This window comes from Lactuca serriola, chromosome 8 (genome assembly GCF_051521515.1).
Source record: "Lactuca serriola cultivar US96UC23 chromosome 8, Lser_US96UC23_V15, whole genome shotgun sequence".
Lineage (NCBI taxonomy): Eukaryota > Viridiplantae > Streptophyta > Magnoliopsida > Asterales > Asteraceae > Lactuca > Lactuca serriola.
The window spans coordinates 83,424,202-83,441,395 of NC_136415.1; the positions used below are offsets into that span (position 1 = coordinate 83,424,202).

Sequence of the window (17,194 nt, forward strand, 5' to 3'; positions counted from 1 at the left end):
TTTACAAGCTCAATAACACCCAATTTGAACGTCCAATAAAATGCTTTCAATGCGACAACAGAACAAAGTACAATAATAAATCTTTTCATGAATTTTGTACCAAACACGGGATGGTTTTCCGTTTCTCTTGTCCTTACAACTCTTCCCAAAATGGTAAGGCCGAATGAAATATCAGATCCATTAACAACATCATTCGTACCCTACTTACCCATGCATCTCTTACACCCACCTTTTGGCACCATGATCTTCAGATGGTCACATATCTTTTAAATGTTCTTCCTTCCAAAAGTAAACACAACTTCACTCCCACGTTTCTTCTCTATAAGAAACATCCCACTTACACCCACTTACGGACTTTCGGGTGCCTATGTTATCCTCTCATTCCTTCCACCTCCATTCATAAACTAGAAAATCGTTCAACCCCATGCGTATTCTTGGGTTACCCATCCAACCACAGGGGTCACAAATGTTATGAGCTTTCTACTCGTAAGATCGTCGTATCTCGACATGTTATCTTCGACGAACATGTCTTCCCTTTTTCTAAGCTACACTCTTCTCCTCCATCTTATGATTTCCTTCATTCCCTTTTTCTTTCTGTGCTTTCGACCGTCGCCCTCCACCCATAGTTGACCTTAGCCCTTCGTTGGCGCACCATTGTTGCTTATTAGATCGTCGACATCGTTGACAGGTATGAAAAAATCGATTTCTTTTTTTGTTGATTTATGTTATGATCGACACTCTTGTTCACGTTGACATTCACATCAGGTACCCTTCTTTTTTTTTTCTAATTTCTGATGTAATGCTCCTGATTTCTGAAATCGATTTATGATTTATGATTTGCTGAAATCGGTTTTGATTTTTGATTTGGTATAATCGATTTAATTCTCCTGATTTCTGAAATTTATTTGTTGAAATGGTTTTTCTGATTTGCTTTGCTGAAATATATAGACTTGCTCAAAATCGGTTTTCTGATTTGATGAATGTCAAGGAGAAATCTGATTTTTGTTATACTAATTTGCTTCCATCCATGTGTATGTTTCCTTTCTTTGTTGGATTAGATGTCTAAAGAGTAGGATATATATTTATAAATCTAGTGGTAGTAATTTAAGAGGGAAACAAGTTGTGCATTACAAGTGCTCGATGAAATGTTTGAGAGAATATTGAAGTTTAATTTTAATTGCATTTTATTTGGTCTTACCTAAAACATCTCTAATAACAAATGCAAATGGTGAAATGGTGAAATGGTCTTTGCTTGTGCTTGTTACAAAGCTATTGACACATATTAGGTCTGACAATTATCGACATGATCCACAACACGATACGAAAAAACATACGGGTTGACCTACTAACCTGCCAGCCTGTTTATTAAATATGTCATATATAGGTTTTTCAAAAAACATACGGGTTGACCCGCTAACCCGTGTAGAATTTGAATAAAAAATTATATATTTTTAAATGTATTAAGTATTATTCGTAGGAATGTAGGATTAATGTTTGTATTAATGTGGCGATTACATCAACACTTGAATTATATATGTTTATATTAATGTTTTAGATTGAACATGTTTCTATGAATGTTTTTAATTTTCATTTGCATCTAGAATTTATTCATGTTTAATTATCTATTTTATTTATGAAATTTAACCCACAAACCAACGAACCCATGTCTGACCCACGGTCCCCTAACATGTGAACCCGTATAAATAAGTGGGTTGACGGGTCGTATATGAGTTTATATTCCAAACCCGCCAACCCATGACTTGTATAGTTAAATGAGTCGTGTTCGGGTTGGTGTATTTTGACCCACCAACCCAAACACGACATAATTACTAGGCTTAGCACATCTCTATAATTTCTTTATAAAAATGTAAAAATATGATGTATTTATGCTTGTAATCAGAAGTATGTTGGTAAAAATATGATGTATTTATGTTCTTTGAAATCACACTTGTAATTGTAGAGCAGGTGAAACAAAGGCAAACAGGAGCCAAGAGAATGTTGTTCCAAATGTTGAATCAAGTTTTTGTGAAGGAACTCCAAATCAAGTGTAACACCCGGTTCTCAGTACGTATTTAAACTTAATTAATTGTGGATTTACTTAGGGACTCGACGAGTTGGAGGCCCAACTCGTCGAGTAGGTATGAGTAATTGGACGCGGGGGTGACAATCTACTCGCCGAGTCGGAAGCCCCGACTCGACGAGTAGAGCTGCCGGGTGAAACCCTAAATTTTAGGGTTTACACCCTATTTAAACGCACTAACTCGCCTCCCATGCAACCCCCATCGTCTCCCTTAGTCCATAACGCCCTAACTTGTGGCCCTTGAGCTTTGTTGAGTGTGTGAGTCATTTGTGAGAGTGTTTGTGTGATTTTGAAGCTACAGGAGGAAGAAGAAGGAGCTAGAAGGATCAAGGAAGCAGTAGATCCAAGGTTCAAGCTACATTTCCAGTCCCTTAAAGGTATAAAGTTGCTTCCTTGACTTTCCTATTGATAAATCTCTCCATGTTTGAGTTTAGGGCCATCTTTAAGCAAATTTGTGAACCTTTTTGTGTATGAAGTGTGATCTGAAGTTGTAACTTCATATCCAGATCCCTTTCAGCCCCTATAGCCATAAAGTTCACAACATTGTTATGCTTTAACCCTTTCCTTTGGCCTAAACTTCATTTTAGACTTGGAAATGGTGTTTTTGTCTCATAACACCTTGCATACACGTAAAGTTTGTAACTTTACGTGTAATATGGACCCTATGAGGTTAGATCTACGTTTTAGATGTGTTAAGCCCGACTGAAATCAACTGTATGGATTTGGTCATTGAGGGACTCGACGAGTTGTTCATACGACTCGGTGAGTTGGGTCGCAGCTTCCTCAATCTTTTATGATATTAAGCAACTTTTTAAGTTTGGAAGAGGACTCAGTAAGTTGGGCTCATTTATGAACTTGAAGATCATGGAACTCAGCGAATTCAAGAATAATCTCGACGAGTTCAAGGCAAAGTCCCAACTATATGAAGAAGAACTCGATGAGTTCAAGGAAGAACTCGGTGAGTAAAGGACTAAACACTTCAACTAGTATGAGGAAGGACTCGACAAGGTCAAGGATGAGCTCGGCGAGTCATAAGCAAAAGGTCCCGATTCTATATGAAGGAGAACTCGACGAGTAGGATCGAAGTCCTAGGATGTTGTGGGTTATGGAACTCGACGAGTTGGTGGACCAACTCGGCGAGTTGAGTCAACCAGATGTTAACTTTGACCAAAACTTGACTTTGACTAAGGTGTTGACCTTGACTTTGGCCTTGACCTGAGTAACCCTCGTAGAGGTTAAGAGTATGTAACGGTAAATTAAGGAGGGTTGTTATGTGTAGGAGTTGAGAGGAGTTGATCCCGACATCGAGCACAGTTCAAACTTCACGACACTGAGGTGAGTTACCTTCTAATAGAAGTGGGTCCAATGCCACAATGTCGGCCCACTAGCAGGAATGATTATGGATGATTGTTGATGTGTGTTTAACCAACTAGTTTTATTCCTACTTCTAAATTATAAATTAATCACACAAAAGGCAGTGGACCTGTCAATTGGTGGTATAGATCTAGTAAGCAGGGTATCGAACTCAAGGGACGACAATTAAACTAATTACTAAAATTTTCTAAAAAAAACAAAATAACAAATAATAGAAGAGGGGTTTTCTCTAGTTTTACAATACTAGGAACTTACTAACAATTAAACTAAAATAACTAACTAACAACTAAGCAAGCAAAAACCAACTAAATTCAATATCTAAAAGGACTTATGTACAGGTTCGACTCAATCGATCCTATGGTTGATTTAATGGTAATAGTGTAATGGATTAATCTTTTATTGGCTACCGATTTAGGTGATTAGATTCACATTCGCTATGCTAATCCTTAGAAAATAAACTAATTCAAGCAGTGGTCAGTTGTGTAAATTAATTAATTCTCTAGGTTATTTATTCGGGTTAAATAAGACTTGTAATGGTTAATCAATTTGTCAATTCAATTAGCCTCTTGTTGTTGGTTTATCAAACAAGCTCACACATTAACTTACCCATTCTCTAATTAATCCTAGTTTCACATTCACTAATCCTATGCACATAATAAAGTGTTCACATAAATCACATGGGGTAAACAATCAAGAGATGTTCATGCAGCCTAATTGTCTTCCTATTAACAGAAAATGGTTATGGTTAATGTATAAGGATCTTTAACAAGCTTAATTCAACAAAATCACCAATTAAAAGTTAATCCTACCCTTAATCAAACCATAGTCTCGAAATTGTCTTACCTAAACAGAAGCTAGCAAGTTTAGCTCATGATTAAGGCAGTAGAAAACTCAAAAACGAAATTCAATAACATAAACATGGTTTAAGTACTAGATCTAGTTAAGAGAAATCAAAGTATGCCTTGGTTATCCTTCAAAACTTGAATTGGGTTGAATCTTCACTCTTCCAGATGTCTCTTTTCATTATGAACCGCAACTCCTCCTCCTAGGGTTCTCAGAAGTCCCGTCTATCGATCTGGAGGGTTTCTTTTATAGATTCGTCTCGACTCGTCGAGTCCACAACCGACTCGTCGAGTCCCTCATTAAATTCTCGTGTACGGCAAGTCAAGGACTCTCCTGCTTCGCGAATCTTCGTGGGAACTCGTCGAGTAGACGTCCCTACTCGCCGAGTCCTTTGTGCTTTTTGATCCTTTCTTCTTTTGTTCACTCCAAAGCTTCCCGATAGGTACTCCTGCTTCCTTTTGCTTCCGAGCATTTCTTTTGGACTGAAAATATAATTCAAACATAATTAAATACTTATTTGTCCATAATATGCAATTAATTAGCTAATAAATGATAAAACTCTATACTAAATATAGGGCTAAATATGCACATATCAATTGTATTCATGATAATTTTCTGGTTTGCCACTATCTGATATGTTTATGTGATAGCCTGATATGATGTTATGTGATAGTGGTAGTAGAGGGAATAATCCCCATATCTGGTCGATAAGGCCAAGGGGTAGGTTAGGCACCCCAATATGCCTAACAATATGATTATGTTATGACTTATGTGGTAGTAGTAGGGGGTGAAATAGTCCCCGTAACTGGATGAGATCAACCGGAGGGGTAGGTCGGGCACCCCGGTATGTCTGATAGGGGTAGGTTAGGCACCCCGGTATGCCTAGCAGGGGTAGGTTAAGCACCCCGGTATGCTCAACAGGGTAGGTTGGGCACCCAGATATGCATGACAGTATGTGTTATGTATGGTATGTGGTATGATATGGGAACTCAGTAAGCTTTGTGCTTACGGTTTACAGTTTTGGTTTTTGGTAGCTCTTCGTCGAAGGGGAAGGAGCTGACACGGTAGCAGCGCATCGCACACACACTATTTCCGCATTTGAGATCCATGAGATTGTACTCTGATATTATTGATGATACTATTTTGAGACATATGATTATGGTTTTATAGTTTTATATGATATCAATGATGTTTTTCAGTAAACGGTTTTATAATTAACATAATCAAAAACAAAATTTTTAGTCTTGAAAATTAGGATGTTACATCAAGAGCAATTTGAAGCAACTCGCAAGGACACTATTTAGCTAAAACAAAATAATTTTAATGTTAATTCATTTAATTTGTAAATAATATTTAATAGTATTGAATGTTTTTATAAAAAATGAAATGAGTTTTATTTCAATGTTATAAGAATGGAATTATTAAGTTTTTAGTGTTGAAAAACTATTTTAATTTTGTAAAATTAGTTTATTTAAATTTCAATTTATTTTAGTAGTTTGCATTCTTATTACAGACTGCAACCGTTTGGTCTATATGGTTACAGAGGTGATCAACATACTTCATAAATTTTCGCTTCGAAAAAACAAACAACACAGTATATGTTACAAAGTTTTGTCTATAAATGCAAATAATTATTTTAATATTTAATTTGTTTTAGATGTTGTAATTTATCTTGAAAGTAATTAATTATTTAAATAATTAAATATTTTTAAAGACGAAAATCTACACTTGGTAATTTCAGACATGAAGACACGAATCTGTGAGAGACACGACATGAATACACGACACAAATACATCTTAAAAATTGAGATAAAACTCATTTCTCACATGTCTTCCGATTAAGAAACCAATTAAGAAGGAATAATTGCTTTTCTTTCGAGTCGTTGCCGGTCATCTCACCCCTTCAGGCTTCAGCCCACCGCAAAGGTTTTTTCAGTTTTGTGTCTCCGTCTTCGAAAATACTTTCCAAATCCTCAAAGTCTTCTCATTGTCAGAACATTCTGGTTTGCCGTCAGAAAATATCTCCAACGTCGGAACTCTATCGTTGCGGTTGCGGAAACCTCAGTCGTTCAAAACTGAAATCGTGACCTCTCTCCAATTCAACGCGATCGATCGCCGATTTTTTTTCCGGTAGCTACGACAGTCGCTGTATTATTTGGATAGTACAACTGGAACGTACTTAAAGATGATAAGATTCCGGCAGTCGCCTTCACCTAATGAAAAGCTCCTCCTCGTACGTTGATCTGGTTCGTTAAAACAATTACTATTTGCTTCTAACACGAATTCTACCTTTCAAAATTATCATTGTTTAAAACTTTGTCTGTTAGGGTTCTTGTCACCGAACTGCATTGGATGCTTAAGATCGGGTTTCTGCCAAATCGAGTATCTCTTTCATTAGTATATTGAATGAGTTTCAATTCCCAAATTAGTGCTCTTAATTCATCTTTTAGGCCCCTTAAGTTGCACCCTGAATAAACTTTTCTGTTCTAAAATGCTGAACCTGTGACACATTCATAAATCATTACATGTTCCTTCAAGTATCAGATATCTTCAAAAGCAAAAAAAAAAAAAAACATAACTTAACATCAACCCATCAAGATAATGTAATAAGATCTATACATACAATGAAAAACAACATTTTAGTTCATAAGCTTAACAAACCATAGAACGTAGACTCGTATAATTCCTCAATAAAACATAGAAAAACAACACACAGTTGTATCAGAGTCAAAATAAATAGAAATAGTATCCCCAAAACACACTTCTACTCATTCTTCCATGCACACAACACCAAAGAAAAGCCCAAAGTTTGTGAATGTCGATCTTTACTCATAGTTGACCAAGAAGCATCCTCACTCCCCCATAATTTCTCAGCTGAAAGACAAGTCTGAAACAAAAAGACCGCATTGCCCATAAATTTCTCAAATAGCCAACTATGAACATCCCAATAAACTTCCACTGGTAACCCATCAACTAAAATAGTATAATTTCCTCTAAATTTCCATTTTAAGCACTTCACTTGCATTACAGGGTTACCATCTATTCGTATCAACAAATACGAATCATTCATACACATCGTATCACATTCAATTGTTATATCATGAATCTGACCTTTTCCACAAAACTGTGCTCTTGTCGAATACGCCTTCTTCCCAAAAATATGTGCTCTTTTTGAAACAAAAACAGCATTTGGAACCAAACTTGTTGCATCTATCTTTTTGTGCACTTCCTTTTCCATATCTCCTAAAACCAGTATCAGTTCTTGGTTCATGGAAATAGCAAAATAGAAACCTTCGATTGGCTCAGGTGAAGAATCGAATTTTGCGTATGATAAATCCCAGTAAATAGCAATCAACTTTGAACCCACTTCTAGATTCCTATACCCTCTTCTTTTAGAGAACAACCATGGCTTAATGTCGAGTTTGCATAGACATTGGTTGTTTGAATCGTTGATTTCAACAGAAAGACTTTGACCCATTAAGGTTTTACTCCAAGTGAGAGTTATGATGAAGTAAGAGAAATTACGCATTCGACACTGGTAAACACAAGTCACGAGATTTTGGGCAATTCTGTTAGTGGAAGTAGTAGTGGTGATATCACCTGATGAAGAAGAAGATCCCGCCACTTGAATGCCATTTTCACCAAAACAAGAAGGAAAGTCCCTCATTGGTAACCTCAAAACCAAATATTTTGCTAAAATATCGTAAATTTTGGTGGTTATAATCTTTAATTAGAAGAAACTACAAAACCCACCCTTTCCTCCAATCCAAAGAAGAATTTTATGGGTAACCTCTCAAATCACCCAAAATTCAAGATTTCTTGAATTTTCTGAGAAAAGATTCAAGAAGGATGTCATTGGTGAAGAAAATGGCTTCACAATGTGTGGGTAACTTTCTAAATCACCCAAAATTCAAGATTTCTTGAACTTTGAGAGAGAAATTCAAGAATAAGGTTATTGTTGAAGAAACTGGGTTATGGGTTAGAAGAAAATAGGAATTATGCAGCTTCTTTTATTCACTCAATTTCTCTCTCACACAGAAACACAGTGGCACCACCGGAATGAGTGGGAGTTTTCATGCTTTGGGTGTCTTTTTATGATTGACAATTTAGCGTAATAAATGGTGTTTATGAAGATGTTTTGGATAGGAAAGGAGTCATGCTAAAAAGCTATCATTTTGATCATGAAAAGAGGGAACATCTAGAAATGGGGTATTGTTAGTGGTTATGGGTACTACTGTTTTTTCATCATACAATTACAAACCATCGTTTGCGTGATTAAAGTGATCATTTAATGGACCATGTCATTGAATTTGACACTTTATGAGCTCCCAACTTAACTAAATATCTAAATAACACAATTGTTGGGTTCAAATTGGTATTACTAAATCCAAATAATCTTTTTAATATTATGTTGTTTTTCTAAGTCCGTATATGGTGGAATTGATTGATAACAAGGCCATCGACCACACGTCCTTGCATTATCAATTATGTGTGAAAGAAGCAACAATAAGGGACCAAGGATGTGTCGCCTCCAATTTAAAAGAAAAAACAAGTTATACATTTTAATTTTCTATATAATGTCATGAAATAGGTAAAGAACTATCTTTTTTTAAATAACAAAAAAAATATTATAAAGTATATATATCATCAAAAGGTAAGCAACTAGATTTTTTGTCTACAATACCATTACAAACCGTAAACATAAAGATATTTTCTGACTAAAAAGTTAACAGTTGCTTAATGTTTGTTTTTTTTACGGTGTAGTGTAAATAACGTGTCACTTATATAAATATAGATCATTACTATTTTTCAGTTAAGTCTATATAAAATGGTAAAAACTGATAAATTTGTTTAAAAACGTCATATAAAATAGCGCAATGTTGAAATAAAGTTTAAAAACCTTTACTCAAGAAAATATAAATTCTGAAAATTAAAATCTCTTTTTCTCGTCAAATTAGTGTCTAGTACAAAATATTAAGCAAAATTTGACCATAACAAAAAATAACAACGGCTTAAACCGGTTCACAATTAGAATTAAGTATGAACCAAATCCAAAAAGTCAAATAATGTAAAATAAAAACATAAAATAGATTTGGTTCAACGTCAAAACTGGTTTTAAGTTGTACCAAATTCAACCGAACTCATAAATCACGTTGTAAAATAATTAAAACCCATAAACCTATTCGTGTTTTTTTTCATGTTTTGATTTTTTAAATCAATATACAAATCGGAATATGACAAGCCATAATAATTCGAATTTGTTTTTGCCATGTGTAGTCTGTATAGGTGAAGCAACCAATTGTTTTTTCTTGTAATATCACTAAGTGGCATACCAACTAATAATATTATTTGGTCAATAGCCACAAGGTGTAATATAGGTGCTTTAGCATTTTGATATTGACATTATACCAGAAGAACCCTTCTTACTTAGTATTCTCACAATAAATCACCATGGATGATCCTTCAAGATTGAGTAATGGGGTGGCTTCAATCTCTCTTCTCCCCTTTCAAGATCCTATGGAACCGAATTCAGTCAACACACATCCGTCGTCACAAACGTAAGTATTTTAATCAGTTTTAAAGACAAAGAGTGTGGTATTGTCTTCGGTTTGATATTTTATGATGATGTTTGGATTGTGTTTTTGTTTATATATATGTAGGTAATGGATTGTACGTGTTGTATGAAGATGTAAAGTGTTGTTCATGTGAAGATGTGCAAATGTTGTGGTCGATGTTGGTTGGACCTGAAGCTAGTTTTGTTATTTGAAATAAAAGTGCATATATATTGAATACAAGATTGTCAAATTGTTGCAAACGATGTGTCTAGTTAATGTCTTTTTTGTTTGTGTTAAGGATAACATCGTATGTCTCTATGACATTTGATTGTGTTGTGCACCGATAAACCGTTGTAAAAGATGTGTAATTATGATGTTAGTATATGATGTAAGTTTCGATATAATTGTTTGTATTTTAGATCGTCCTATTTTATATAGCTTTTTGATTTCACATTTGAAATAATTGCTCAAATGTGTTTATAGATGCCATATATGCTTAGGTGAAACTAAGACCTAATAATGAAAAGTAATATAATTGAAATATAATTCGATATGCATCCTAGTTTATAACCAATTCAAGTCCCCAACTAAGTCAACTAGTGTAATACTCGACAGTTGGCCGGGTTGATCGATGAAGAAACAAATGACAAATTTTACTTTATTTTATAGCATTAAACTTGATCCCTTATAGGTTAATGTTTGGCTAATTTGACTACCAGACATAAGACTTTACCTTTATACGTGTTAATTTTTGGTCATATATTTTTTATATTTTTCAAACTACCGTGTTTTAATATAAAGACCGACAATACAACACTATAAATGGCTAGAATTTTCAAAATATAGTGTATTAATAAGAAATTTATTAAAAGTAAAACGCTATAATTAGATAAAAAAATTCAAAATACAACACCTTAAGTAGAAAAAATCATTATGACCCAAATTAACATAATGTATATAAAACTCACATTATTGATGAGTCATTGATGCCGTGGAGGTCCATTTTCAGAACCACCACTGAATAACTCCAGTAGATTTTTTCTTTTTTATAGTGTTTGTGTTTTTATTCTTTAAAACCCGAAAAAATAATCATAAACCACCAAGTTCAATGATAAAAAATATATATCAAAATTGTCTAGGAATATAGTAAATTTGCCTTTGAAATGTGCAAGTCCATTTTCAGAACCACCACTATAACTAAAGTTCAAGAAAGCTGGAATAGAAATGGTAATCTCAGTACAAAATTATAAATATGTTTTAATCAATGCCTATTTGTTTTGACCAAGAATAGGGAAAAAAAAAAAAAAAAACTTATCCCGCTTTCTTGATGGGAAAACACGATGATCGGAAGTAGTGTTGGTATTTTGTGTAGTAGATGAGACATGGAATAAATATATTTTACTTGTAGGTGGATTATATCATCCTACTCGCTTGAATCGAATCCAAAAGCACTGATATGTTAATTCAATCGGTTTCTAATTTTATTTTCATACATATCTTCAATTTGCTAATCCAATCACGTAGCATTCATTTGAAACATGACATGTTAGTTAGACATTTAAATGTACTTAAATGTAAAGTCAATAAAACATTCTAACAATACTAAGTAATATACAAAGAAATCTAATTAAAATTTAGGTTAGACAAATATGATATTTTGATGTTTAAGAATGATATAATACAAAATTCTCCCTACATTAAAACTAATTAAAATACGTTGTTATATCTTTTATTTAACTCTTCTTTTCAAAAATTAAGATGTTAGTATATACAAATCAATGAAAGTATAATGCTATAACTTTTTTAAAGTAGAAAAATGTACAATGATATATTCTGTACTTAGGGTTTTGTTGTAAACAATCCAATGTTTTTTCATAGATGCAAAAATAAAACTAAACTACATCATTCACTGCTACACCTTCTTTCTTATCCTTTGGTTCGGTTGGATAGATCAGAATAATTAAAGTCACATGTTCAGAACATTTTATTATTTTATTGTGAGGTAGTTTTTCTTGATGACATTTCTATTATTAAATAGTTTTTTGAAAAGTCAAATGTTGTAATTAGATATTCCCAAAACATTAAACATTTTGACTTCTCAAAGTCCGCCCAAAAGTAATAGAATTTAATAATATGTATTGTTTGATTAAAGTGTAAGGGCGTGTTTGACACGGAGCTTTTGGAAGCGTTTTGGAGCTTCTAGCTTTTAGCTTTTGACAAAACGCTCTAATTTAAACAAAAAGCTTCGTTTGGCAGTACGAGCGTTTAGTTTTTAGTTTTAACAAAACGCTCCGATTCTAAAAGCTACTTCATGTAGCTTTTAACAAAACGCTCCGATTCTAAAAGCTACTTCATGTAGCTTTTAACAAAACGCTCCGGAGCTTTTGAAATCAATTTCCATAATTACCTTTAAAAATTTATTTATATATATTTTTATTTTTAATCAATTGTCCTTTTATGTAATTTTATATATTTCAAAAGCTTCCAGTTACTTTTGCCAAACATTCATATAACAAATAAAAGCTACAGCTTCCCGCTACCAGCTACCAGCTACACACTACCAGCTAACCGCTACCCGCTTCCAGCTAACAACTACTTTTGCCAAACACGCCCTAAGTAAGACAAATCAAATTACATGTGTACGTTTATTGTGACCAATGCATATGCAATCTAAGTGACCATAACGATAAAAGTGAGGTTATGTTTTGCATTGAGGGGCGCAAGTGCGCAACGAAAGGAAATCCTAACAACAAAAGTCGAAGCAACATGCATTTATGCCATGAACGATAAATTGTTGGTTACAACAGCGTGTATCTTTTTTGTCCACTTGATATCTACTCATCTTATATTTGAATATAGTGTCATCAAATTATTATGTCACACGAATAACAAGGTTGTGCTAGTAACACAATTTTACGGGTAGAGTGAGATACATATTACGTGGACAAGTTTTCAATTAAATTGATCTCGATAATTATGAGGAATTTTATGCATGCAAATGAGACAAAGTTTTTGTGTATTAAAAATTGATTGTGTAGTGAAAAATATTGTGGTGACAAAAGATTAAAAGTTTATAACTTCACATGAACGTAAATGGGCTGGTAGGATAATGTTTTGTCCAAATATCGGCCCAGCCCACAATAAGAACGAGGCATATGTTTTCTCGGACTACAAATGCATTGCAATTTAATCGTAGGGTTTGCAATCTCTCTTTGTCGACTACTCAGCGCCAGCGGAACAAAGAGCAACAGCCGTCGTCGATCGGAGTAGCTGATCTGAGGTTTGTCCCGCCTTGATTTCTTATTCATAGGAAACTTATTGCAGAACATGCATTCCTAAATCTCCCTGTATTGCTTTATTTTAGTCGAATGATCAATTGTTATAGCGAAAAGGGTTTAAATTTTATTGTTGTAATCAATACGAGGGAATTCTCATTCACCAGCTAGTAAATTGGTTAGCAGGCTGTGAAGAACACAGTTCTTTGTAGCTCTATAGCTGTTAACCTATTAGTTTTCCCATAAAGTAATGTAGTATGAATCACATCATAACATCGCGCTCTTTGTAGCCGTTTGGATGTCATTTAATAGTGTATTAGTCTTTCTTTTTGCATAATATTACATTTCATAGGAGTCCAAAGGCCATGTGAACCATCGATTTTAGATTTTAGGGTTTCTTTTCGTGTTAATTAAGTTCAATTGAAGTTTAGTCTCAGATGAAGGTGTTTTTTCGTATGTTAGTATCATAGTATTGTTTAAATCTAATGCTATAGACTGTAGTTGGTAGAAGGTAGATGTATGGTTGTTAAATTAACTTCGTATCATTTTTTCCTGGTTTGTTAATGTCATATTTCTATATAGACCACAATGCGTTTGTGAAATGTGGGTTTTAGCCTTAGTTTAGTTTTGCTTATGTCCTTACAACAATTTCTGGTTGTTGACATGCACAATGAGTTGACGCTGGTTACATGTTTATACTATTATCTGCAAATTTCTTGAATAGTTGAGAGATTCATTATCTTCTTATTAAAATTGGTCTGTAGTGAAACATGTCGGACACCAAGGCAGTGACCATTAGAACAAGGAAGTTCATGACAAACAGGCTTCTATCCAGGAAGCAATTTGTGAGTTTTGCTCATCTGCAGCATTCTCTTGATCTATAATTTTGTTAATATTTTTTATGCTTATAATTCTTGTGTTGATTTAGGTCATTGATGTTCTACATCCAGGCAGGCCCAATGTCTCCAAGGTTTGAACTTTCTGTAAACCCCTTCATATGTGCTTATTTTAATCAATCTTTTATGTGTTTGTGTTTAAGTTTAAGTAATCCTCTAAATTGGTTTCTTGCCTTTTTTTGTGTTGAAGGCTGAATTGAAGGAGAAATTGGCTAGGATGTATGAAGTGAAAGATCCAAATTCCATTTTTGTATTCAAGTTCAGAACTCATTTTGGTGGTGGTAAATCAACTGGTTTTGGTTTAATTTATGATTCTGTTGAGAATGCCAAGAAGTATGAGCCAAAATATAGGCTTGTCAGGGTAACTCTCTAAACTCTTTATATATCATCTCTGTATCTACTGACGAAAATAAAGACCTAAACATTGTCCATTTGTGTTATCCCTTCCTTTTTACCCTAAAACTTTATAAAATAATGCCACTGTTTATAAAATAATGCAGAATGGACTTGATACCAAGGTTGAGAAATCAAGGAAACAGTTGAAGGAAAGGAAGAACAGAGCAAAGAAGATTCGAGGTGTAAAAAAGGTCAGTCCTCAACTTGAACTTTTTCTTGTTTTAAACAATTAACTTTTTAAACAATCTTTGTGCACAAATTCAAAAAGTTTTACCTTTGTTTTTTGCCACTGTTTAAATGGAAAAAAATATATAGGAAATACTAATGTACTTTACTTACTTATTTTACTACTATCAGAAATATATATTATTTTTTATACGTCACAGCAATCTACTTATTTTTTATCTATAAGTTTGCTGAACTGTCTTATAAATGTATATGTTCAAATTATGCAGACCAAGGCTGGGGATGCTGCCAAGAAGAAGAAATAAGCTTCAAACTGATGATATTTACTTTTCTTGTGTCATCTATTTGGTTCTCATGTTGCAACCTTTTTTTTTTCTCTGTTATTTTCAAGTATTGATTTTTGGCACTTCATTTTGAGATGTGTCAGGCTTTTCTATTAGATTCTTTAATTTAGAAAATTGAGAATTGTAGTTTGCTCAAAGTTTTGATGGCTAGTTTCTTTATATTTCTCAATTATGTCTTAATGGTTGAGTAGCATATTTGTGTTTTTTACTTAATACATAAGTAGCAACATAATTGCAAAAAAAATAAAAGATGTGAGGTTTTCTGCTTAAGTGTTGAGTTTTTAACATGGTTTTTAATGCATTTTTTGAGATGAAGTTTTATTAAAGGTACGTTCATTTTACAATTCATCTCACGATATATGTATTATATTTCACGTCAAAAAGTTGTTAATGCTACCTTTGAAGGGTTCTGTGTATGCCTTGTTTTGTAAGCATCTAATTTGAAAATATCACATCTTAAATGCAAGTCTATAATCACGATCGCTACCAATAAAAAAAAAGGTTAATCTTATTTCTGATTGTTTGTGGTATTTACCGATGTCATTGGTTGTGAGATAAGGTATGTAACACTGTAACACCATAAGTATTCAGTATTCGCAACAACGTTTTTCTATTTTGAAAAAGTAAACAAAAACTCTTTCTATTTTTCTTTATTATTTTTTTTATAACGACTAACCTGTACTCTCAAATCTAGGGCCGTAAAACGAACCGAACGAACACGAACGGGGTTTGTTCATATTCGTTCGTTTAAGTTAACCGAACAAATGAACAAACACGAATAGATAAACTAATGAGTTTTCTTGTTCATGTTCGCTTGTTTAACAAATTGCATTGTGTATGTTTGTTTGTTTATGTTCATGAACATGTTAAACAAACATAAACGAACGAAGATAAATTAACAAAGATAAACAAACATATTTCAAACATATATGAACATAAATAAACATATAATATAGCAATGTAATCAAATACAATTAAACATATATGAACATTAAAAGAACATAAACAAATGTAAATGAACAACATAAACGAACGTTCACGAACATAATTGAACGAACGAGATCATTGTTCATGTTCGTTTGTTTAACTAAACGAACAGGAATTTGTGTTCATGTTCATTCATTTATTAAATAAACGAACATACGCGAACTTCACGTCGAATGGTTCACGAACAGTTCGCTGAATGTTCGGTTCGTTTATAGCCCTACTTAAATCTATACATTCTGTCTCTACTAAAACTTGAATCCTCTTTGGTTGAGACACATATTTTTGTCAACTTCTAATACTGTTAGACTATAACCTTCAACCTGGGGCTGTAAACGATTCAACGTTCAATGAACTGTTCGTGAACCTTTCGGCGGGAAGTCCGTTTATGTTTGTTTATTTAATAAATGAACGAACATGAACACAAATTCTCGTTCGTTTAGTTAAAAGGATGAACATGAACAATTGTCTCATTCGTTCAGTTATATTTGTGAACGTTCATTTATGTTGACGGTTTACGTTTGTTTGTATTCATTCATTTAAATTCCTTTTATGTTCATAAATGTTCGTTTAGCATGTTCACGAACAAACATGAACAACATAATTTGTTAAACGAACGAACATGGACGAACATAAACAAACATTCGTTCGGTTCATTTGCAACCCTACTTCAACCTTTAGCAGATAGTATAAAGTATTCAACTCTCCCTGTTATTTAAGTGTTCATTTTTTCAAAAGTTTTTGTGACGATTTGATGGATCTCATTACTCAACTTTAACAAACTCATTGGTCACATAACAAAAAACTCCATTACTGTAGAGATTTTTTTTAGTATTTTGAATTTGATTAGTTTCTGGTCATGTGTCATGAATTTTTTTTAATGAGTAAACTCTCTTGTGTCATGGATGCTTTGAAAAATTGTGTTATAATTGTCTTTAATGTAACGGTGGAACCATGAATTTAAATATGTGGTACAAACATAGTCAAAATTGAAAATAATATCTTATATATAAACTAGATGAGGAACCCCGCTTTGCGGGGTATGGATTTGTTAACAGTATAAAAAATATGGGATTATTGATCGATTGTTTTGGTCGTTTGTGGTACGCTTTGACAGTCTGGTTCGTCAAGGGTTATGTTTAGTGTGTTATATTTTCTTGTCATTATGGTCGATGTGAATAAGAATCGTAGGGGAATGAAGGCTGAACGTAATTTTTGGACTTAACATGTGTCGTTGTATGTGGTGATGTATGTAACTTTT

General features: G+C 33.5%; 2 protein-coding genes and 1 long non-coding RNA gene across 4 annotated transcripts; 2 read left to right on the plus strand and 1 right to left on the minus strand.

Annotated features, from left to right (window-relative positions):
• Positions 1-6,163: 6,163 nt before the first annotated feature.
• Positions 6,164-10,256, plus strand: LOC145066314 (uncharacterized). Of its 2 annotated transcripts, none has more exons than XR_013688729.1 (3): positions 6,164-6,543; positions 9,575-9,855; positions 9,958-10,256. It is a non-coding gene; the product is annotated as an uncharacterized LOC145066314 (long non-coding RNA). The 2 variants fall into 2 exon arrangements; XR_013688730.1 differs by having other exon boundaries at positions 6,167-6,543; positions 9,658-9,855.
• Positions 6,918-8,444, minus strand: LOC145066313 (uncharacterized). Its single transcript, XM_079013535.1, has one exon. It carries the CDS (start codon positions 7,962-7,964, stop codon positions 7,062-7,064), a length of 903 nt encoding a protein of 300 aa, XP_078869661.1. The 5' UTR covers positions 7,965-8,444; the 3' UTR covers positions 6,918-7,061.
• A 2,780-nt stretch (positions 10,257-13,036) lies between the features above and the next one.
• On the plus strand, positions 13,037-15,086 carry LOC145070514 (small ribosomal subunit protein eS24z-like). The gene is made up of 6 exons (XM_079017450.1): positions 13,037-13,132; positions 13,892-13,972; positions 14,056-14,097; positions 14,214-14,384; positions 14,524-14,610; positions 14,875-15,086. The coding sequence occupies exons 2-6, from the start codon at positions 13,898-13,900 to the stop codon at positions 14,908-14,910; spliced, it is 411 nt and encodes a 136-aa protein (XP_078873576.1). The 5' UTR covers positions 13,037-13,132; positions 13,892-13,897; the 3' UTR covers positions 14,911-15,086.
• Positions 15,087-17,194: the final 2,108 nt, after the last annotated feature.

What these genes read in the sequence shown, in the direction of transcription:
- LOC145066313 (XM_079013535.1), bottom strand. Translation starts at nt 7,964, where the DNA reads ATGAGGGACTTTCCTTCTTGTTTTGGTGAAAATGGCATTCAAGTGGCG.
- LOC145070514 (XM_079017450.1), top strand. Translation starts at nt 13,898, where the DNA reads ATGTCGGACACCAAGGCAGTGACCATTAGAACAAGGAAGTTCATGACA. An exon ending in TTCTATCCAGGAAGCAATTT is followed by an intron (nt 13,973 to 14,055) that starts GTGAGTTTTGCT and finishes GTGTTGATTTAG; the next exon opens with GTCATTGATGTTCTACATCC. An exon ending in GCAGGCCCAATGTCTCCAAG is followed by an intron (nt 14,098 to 14,213) that starts GTTTGAACTTTC and finishes TTTGTGTTGAAG; the next exon opens with GCTGAATTGAAGGAGAAATT.